The following is a 7301-nucleotide window of genomic DNA, read 5'->3' as shown; positions in this document are numbered from 1 at the left end:
AGTGTCTGGAGAAGGTGTTTGTTTTGCCCCAGTGTCTGGAGAAGGTGTTTGTTTTGCCCCAGTGTCTGGAGAAGGTGTTTTGCCCCGGGCTGGGGTGCAGAGGCACTCCCCACGTCCTGACTGTTTTGTTTCCCTTGCACAGGGGATGCTGTAAGGATGGACTGACAGAGCCCCAGCAGTTTCTTCTCCACCCAAAGGCTGAGGGGCTCAGCCTGCAGGGAAGGAGCCGTTTTTGGACACAAACATCCCTCTGGCTGCGGTGAGGGGAGAGGAGCTGCCGCGGCGGCGGATCGAACCCGCTCCTGGAGGGGAAAATACCGCTTCAGTTTGGTGTCTAATTAGATATTTACCAGGAAGGAAGGAAAGATATAAATAGGGTGACAGTGACTTCAAAGGGTGTTTTTTGACTTCTAAGAATAACACCTTTGCTGGCGCCAATTTCGGGAATATCGGCTGTGCCTGGGTGTGAAAGACGGAGGAGGTGTCGCAGCTCGGTCGGCAGCCAAGGGAGCAAACCCAGACCCCAGCCCCCGTCCGGCCCCACGGGACCAGCTGAGGAAGGGACAGAGCCCGTGGAAAGCTCAGCTGCATCCGCAGGGACACAGCAGGGGGAGTTCGGGGAACACCACCGGTGCTGCAACGCGGGCAGGAGGGGACGTGTGGCACCATGGAGACCCCATCCCTGTCCCCATGGGTGGTGCTGGTGCTCACCCTGGCTCTGGTGGGACTCTGGGCTCCCTGTGTGGTGAGCAGGCAGCCCAACTTCATCGTTATCCTGGCTGATGATGTGGGCTGGGGGGATCTGGGAGCCAACTGGGCGGAGACGAAGGAGACCCCGCATTTGGATCAGTTGGCTGCCGAAGGAACAAGGTAATGTCTGACCCCCTTCCCTGCCCTCACCCAGCATCCTGGACACTCTGTCCTGCAGCACAGGGCAATTCAGCCCTGAGGGACCGGCAGCTGAAGGGATTTCCTTGGTGTGGGTTTGGGTGCATGGGGAGGGCAGCCAAAACCTGGCACCTTGGGGTGCAGGTCCATCCGTCCCCGCTGGGACCTGCATCTCCCACTGCCCACTCTCATCCCCAGAGCAAAAGGGGCAGGGAGGGGCAGTGTTAGAGCACACAGGGTCTCGTGAGTTGAAAGCTCTTTTAATTCTGCAGGTTCGTGGATTTCCACTCCGCTGCATCCACGTGTTCCCCGTCCCGCGCCTCGCTGCTCACGGGGCGCCTGGGGGTGCGCAATGGGGTCACCCACAACTTCGCCATCAGCTCGCTCGGGGGCCTCCCCCTCAACGAGACCACCCTGGCCGAGGTCCTGCGGGAGGCTGGCTACAGCACCGGGGCGATAGGTAATGCCCAGAGTGCCTGGGGCAGCCGGGGGAGCGGCGGGGGGTGACAAAGGTTCCCTTGCAGAGGAGGAGCTCGGGTGAAACGCTGGCAGTGAAAGGAAAATCTAAAGGATCACGTGAGAGAGATTTCACACATCCCCCTTGGACTTTGCAATGCCAAGCTTAAAATCTTCCCTCTCAACGGCGCTGCCGGAAATCCAGACTTCTCCATTTAATCTCTCATTGCTTTACCTCTCGGGGAATGTGCTGGGTGTTCCTTGGCAAACAGGGCTGTGCTCGGTGGCCCCGCCATCCTGCAGCCCACACCACGGGCAGTGCCGCTGCCCCGGGGCTTTGGGCACCCTCCTGTCACTGCTGGGTCCCCCTCAGCCTGCACAAGCCCTTTACACCTGCAGCTCCTGCTGTTGTGCACATTGTGCTGGCAGAAAATCCCTCCGTTTTCCCATCCCTCCCCAGTTTTTGCAGTTCTCCCTCCTGGATTGGCGCGTTCGGTGGGAGCGAGCGCGTGCTGGAGGTCAGAGGATGAAGCTGGCTGTTAGGGAGGGGTTGGGAAGCCGTCTGCTCAGAGCACAAGCACATGAAAGAGCCTTTTAAGGCTGGAAGCAGTCGCTTTGCACAAGCACGAGATACCTTATGCGTTTTTTCTGCGTTTTCTGCAAAAATAGACGGCATTCTGGAATCGCAGCCAGCACAAACAAGGAGCCTTTCTTGTAGCTTGATTAAAGCCCCCAGCGCTGCAGGCACCTCGTGGTTGAGGGCTGCTGGTGGCCAGAGCTCTGTCACCTCTGAAATGATGTTCTGTGGCTTCCATGCAGGCAAGTGGCACCTGGGGCACCACGGCCGCCATCACCCCAACTCCCGCGGTAAGGGCGGTGCCAGTGGGGACAAGCTGTGGGCCCTGTGGCCACCTTGACCCCGCTGACCCCCTCGCTTGCCTCTCAGGCTTCGACTACTACTTTGGGATCCCCTACAGCCACGACATGGGCTGCACCGACAGCCCTGGCTACAACCTGCCGCCCTGCCCGCCCTGCGCGCGGCACGGCACCGCCGCCAGGTACGGGGCACGGGGTGTTTGCAGCACTGTCCCCAGCCCTGGGGGTGCCCTTGGCTGTGGCCACCTCCCCTCACGCTCTGTGCGTGTTTCCCCTGCGGGGTGTGGGCTGGGAGCACCCCGTGCCGTGGGGACACGGGCACCGCTCCCTCTGTTCTCCCTTCCTCGGCTTTCTGGAAGCCAGGAGAACATCCAGGCTCGCTGCCTGCTCCGGTGACAAGCCCGGGGTGGCTCTTCCCAGCAGGGTGGCGAGGAAGGACTGCTACACAGAGGTTGCCCTGCCTCTCTTCGAGAACATCACCATCGTGCAGCAGCCCGTGGAGCTGGGCAGCCTGGCCAGGCGCTACACAGAGGAGGCGGTGCGGTTCATCCACAGGGCCAGGTCAGGACACCCCCTGTCCCCTGTCTGTCCCCTCAGCTAGGAGAGCTCCTGGGTCACTGCAGGGCTCCTTTGCATCGTGCTGGTGCAATGCCAGGGGAGATGGGTGATGCCCCGTGGTTCAGATTTGGGGTGTCCGTGGCTTGGCTTCCTGCTGGAAGAGGCACTGAGGCCCTTCTGGTGTTTTCCAAAGGGGTCGTGTGTTTCTAAAACCATTTTTGAGCAAAGGCAAAGCCTTTGAGTGGGGCTGTGCCTCCTTCCTGGGGTGAATGTTCGTGATGTCAAGGCTGGTGGGGATGTGAGGGAGACAAACGCCATCCGTCTGTCCTTCCCCATCCCTGTGGATGAGGTGACAATGGGGTGCTGAGGTGCCTCCATGGGCGTGAAGTGCTGGCAGAGGCTGAAAGCAGGCGCTGAATGGTGCTCAGGGTGGGACCAGAAGAGCACCCAGAGGTGTTTGAACACGCCCGCGTGTGAGATTGGATCCATTTTGAGGATAAAGCGCTCCCAGATCGCTGGGATTCAGGATGTGCCTCCCCCAGCCCCACGGCACAGGAGGTGCCCGGCTGTGTTTGTCCCCGAGGAGCGAAGTGGCTCGTCCGAATGACGCCCCCGAGCCCTGCTGACGGCTTGTGCAATTTTAATCCCCATTATTGGCGGATTACGAGCTGTGACTTTGCAAAACGCCTCCCTGCAGAGTGAGGAGAGGAAGCGCTGCCGGGCAGCCCTGTCTGAGCCCATCCCCTGCCTGCACCCCGGGATAACCGGGCCCGGGGAAGGCGGCTCCCCGGGGGAAGGTTTATGAAACAGAGGTGAATGAAGGGCTGGGCAGGGAGCAGCACATGGGGAAATGGCTCTTTATAAACCTGGGAGATGTTTTGTTGCACAAGATCTGTAGTTAATCCCTTTGGGTGCCAAGGATTGGCCACGTTTGGGATGCTGAGGGTGCCCGGGCTCTGGGCTGTGGGACAGCAGAAGCCCCTTCTCCTGCCAGAGCCCCAGGCTGCCAGGACGCTCTGTGGCTGTGAAACCAAGTGTGTAAGCTCCGGGTTAATAGGAAAAACCTTTAAACTCCCAGAAGTGTTTTGGGGTTATCTGTGTTCATGGAGAACAGGATTAAGCAGGTGCCTGCTTTTTTTCCCCTTCTCTTTGATGGCTTATTCCAGTTTTCCCCTGCCTAACTCATTCATTACAGGGCAACAAAAGAACACCGGATTTGCCATCTCAGTGTTTTTTTAACCAGTCAAGGTTCAGCAATTTGTGACAGTGAGACATGGCACTGCTCGAGCACAAGCGAGCATGGGAGCAAAAGTCAGGGACTCCTGTCTCCAGTTATTGATTAAAGGTTTGCTCGATCTTCAGGACAATTCTGAGCTGTCCGTGTGGCAGATGGGAGGGATGCTCAGCTGAACATCACAGCCATGGCTCCCTCTGGAGTGGTGCTCCCGGGGGAAGCAGCTTTCCCTGCTCCAGGGGCTCTGCCATCCCACGGGAAGAGGTCTCACAGTGGCAGTTTGCAAGGGGCACAGGAGCTCTCCTACCCCTCACACCCCGCAGGGACGGGCAGGGTGCCAGGGGGGACACAGCCCTTCTCGGGGGGATGCAGCAGCTCCGGGCAGGACGGGGTTTACTCATTTTCCACTCCAGGTGGGTGACGGGCAGAGGAAGGAAGTGCCGAAACTGGCGTTGGAAGGGCCGGGGAGCTTCCAGGAGGCAGCGATGGGGCGGCCGGAGCCGGGCGCGTGTGCTGGCCGGGACACGTCCCCGGGATCCGGCCCCTCCCCACCGCTGGCCATCCCACCCTTCCCCTCCGAGCTCCCTGAGGAAGAGCAGACCTGGTTGGAGCAGATAAATATAGCTGTAAACAAACAGGACGTGTCCCGGGATGATTTAGGAGCGAGCAGGCGGCGGGGCAGCGAACGTGCCGTGCTCCCTGTGCGGGGCCGGGTGGCACTGCCACCAGTGCCCGCTGTGCTGTGGGTGGCCAGATGTGACCCATCCTCTGCCCACAGCCCCAGCGAGCCGGGCACTTGCTGGGGAGGGGGACAAGGAGCCAAAATGGGCCCCCTGTAGAGGGGAGGGAAGTGCCTGGGTGTTTGGCCACTGGAATTGGAGGAAGGGGCAAATCCATCCCAAATGGGGCACGGTTGACAACGGGGGGACAGTGGGGAGAGGTTCAAGCAGGAGCAGGGGAGAAGTGGCTCAGCTCAGCTCAGCTCGGCTCAGCCAAGCTTCCTCGCTGTAAAGAGAGGAGTGCCTGGAGGGTGTGGGTGATGCACGTGGGGTGCTTTCCCCCCAAGGAGCTGCGGCAGAGGCAGGGGTGGAAGGACCACGGGTTTGTGTCCCCGGGCTCAGCAGTGCCAGCACCCCAAGGACCTCCTGCCACCGCCTTGCCCTGGAGGCTGAGCGCTCTCCCTCTGTCCCCTGTGCAGTGACAGCGGCCGTCCCTTCTTCCTCTACCTGGCCCTGGCCCACATGCACGTCCCGCTGACTCCCCCGCTGCCCCCCGCTCCGGGCAGGAGCATCTACGGAGCCTCCCTGAGCGAGATGGATGCGCTGGTGGGACGGATAAAGGAGGTCGCTGACAGCCTCGGGAAGGGCAGCACACTCCTGTGGTTCACAGGTACAGCAGGAAAACGGGCTGGGGGTGACCCTGGGACTGCACCTGGAAGGGGGACAGGACCTGTGTTTGTCCCCTGCCCTCGATGTCCCCTCGCTCGATGGTCCCGGTGCTGTGAGGATGGGGAGTGGTCCCAGCGTGGGCACGGGGGTCCCAGGCTGCTGTGGCCACTCAGCTGGGTGCCCACCCTGCCACCCCCTCCGGCTGCGGGGCTGAAGTGGTGGGGCCGTGACTAATTAAACCGCAAATCCTCGTTCGTTAAGAAGCCCAAATCCGCTCTCTGTCGCTGAGCAGCCTCCCTAATGAGGATGTCTTGCTCCTGATGACAGGAACCGCTCGGCCGCTCATTAACACCCAAAGCTGGTGGCACCGTGCCCCCCCTGCCCTGCCCTGGCTGCGCTCCAGACCCTGCAAACAAACTGCTAAAAACCAAAATCCATCCACCAGCTGCTCCTGTGGGGCAGCACCGCAGGGGTGGCAAAGAGGGATGGAAGGGTCACTTGTCCTTGCCGACCCCCCCACCCTGGAGGTGTCCCCTGCCGTCCTGCTGTCTCTCATGGGGACATTTCTTTCCCTTGCAGGTGACAATGGCCCCTGGGCTCAGAAGTGTGAGCTGGCGGGACGCCTGGGGCCGTTCGTGGGTGCCTGGCAGAGGCAGCGAGGTAACCTGGCAGCGTGTGCCCGGGGGCACAGCGGGGGCTGCTCCACAAAGCCCTTCAGTGCCCATGGAGGGGACACGGGCAGCATTCCACCTTCCCTGCCATCCTCCCTGGGGAGGCTGCTCAGCTGGGCTTGAGCCCACCCCAGCGCTGGTTTTTTCTTTCAAACAGTCAAGTTTCCCCCCAAAACTGCTGTGGGGGATGGGGCTGGGGTCCCCATTATCCCGGAGCTCGGGGTGAGTGTGATGCTTTGGAGATGGGATGTTGTTATCTGACCCATCAGGGTCTCACAGCCCCATCCCACCCACCACCCTCCCCGCACACTGGGACTTGGCTTTTTTTTTTCTCTCTCCACCGTTTTGTTGGTTTTTTTCTGGAGGGTTTTCTTTTGGGTTTTTTATTTTTTGTTTATTTTATTTTTTTTTCACTCCTCCTTTTCCGGCCAAGCCATCTGCTTGGTGGGTTTATTTCGGCCGGGGCAGCCAGAAACATTCATGAGTCAGGCGTTTCCCACTTCTGCTTGTATTACGCGGTGTTAAGGTGCCAGGCTCGGCTCCCCCAGCCCGGGGTCAGCAGTGGGGGGCTTCCTTCTCCTCTTCCCGACACTTCCCTGGGCAAACTGCGCTGCCTCCGTCCCATTCCCTGAACCCTTCCTTCTCCCGGCCCCGGGATGGAATCGTAACCTTAATTTTCTAGTAAACAAACCCCGCCGACGGCCCCGGGTTGTTGCTCTTGAGCAACCCAGGGTCACAAGCCCGAGCAGCTGGTACAGAAACTGCGGCGTTCGGGAACAGGGCGAGCAAAACACGGCCCCTTTCCAGCCGCTCTGTGCCCTGCGGAACAGCCGGAGCCCGCCTGCGGTGGAGCCCGGGGGGAGCCCGGGCTGGCAGAGCTGCCTGGGAACGCTGCCGGCCGGGCTGACTTCGGAAATCCCTCGGCTGGTGGCCGCACGGATGTTTGGAAAGCAGCGCTGCCGGCTGGGCTGGCACTGCCCGGGGCTGGGATGCTCGGCCCTCCCAGCCCGGGGGCATCGCTCCCTGCCAGGGAACAGCCCCGAGAAGCGGGGGAACACACACTGCCCCCAGCTCTGCTCGTTTCCATATGTTTCCATATGTTTCTATATGTTTCCATATGTTTCTATATGTCTCTATTAGCTGCTGTGTTTCTACATGTTCCTATACGTTCCTCCATAGTCCTATATGTTCCTATAAGTTTCTACATGTTCATATATGTCCCTATATGTT

General features: G+C 60.3%; 1 protein-coding gene across 3 annotated transcripts in view; it reads left to right on the top strand.

Moving 5' to 3' along the window:
• ARSG (arylsulfatase G) overlaps positions 1-7301 on the top strand; it is a 29519-nt gene that overhangs the window by 4440 nt on the left and 17778 nt on the right. For 2 of the 3 annotated variants that reach the window (XM_015645749.3, XM_019008520.2), the window contains exons 2-8: positions 143-870; positions 1161-1348; positions 2164-2211; positions 2291-2402; positions 2641-2781; positions 5211-5401; positions 5980-6060. In XM_015645749.3, the coding sequence (XP_015501235.1) occupies positions 668-870; positions 1161-1348; positions 2164-2211; positions 2291-2402; positions 2641-2781; positions 5211-5401; positions 5980-6060 (964 nt within the window). In that variant the 5' untranslated portion in view covers positions 143-667. The remainder of the gene's footprint in view (positions 1-142; positions 871-1160; positions 1349-2163; positions 2212-2290; positions 2403-2640; positions 2782-5210; positions 5402-5979; positions 6061-7301) is intronic. The other variant, XM_015645750.3, reaches the window with a different exon arrangement.

This window comes from Parus major, chromosome 18 (genome assembly GCF_001522545.3).
Source record: "Parus major isolate Abel chromosome 18, Parus_major1.1, whole genome shotgun sequence".
Taxonomy (NCBI): domain Eukaryota; kingdom Metazoa; phylum Chordata; class Aves; order Passeriformes; family Paridae; genus Parus; species Parus major.
This window is presented reverse-complemented; position numbering and strand designations above follow the sequence as displayed.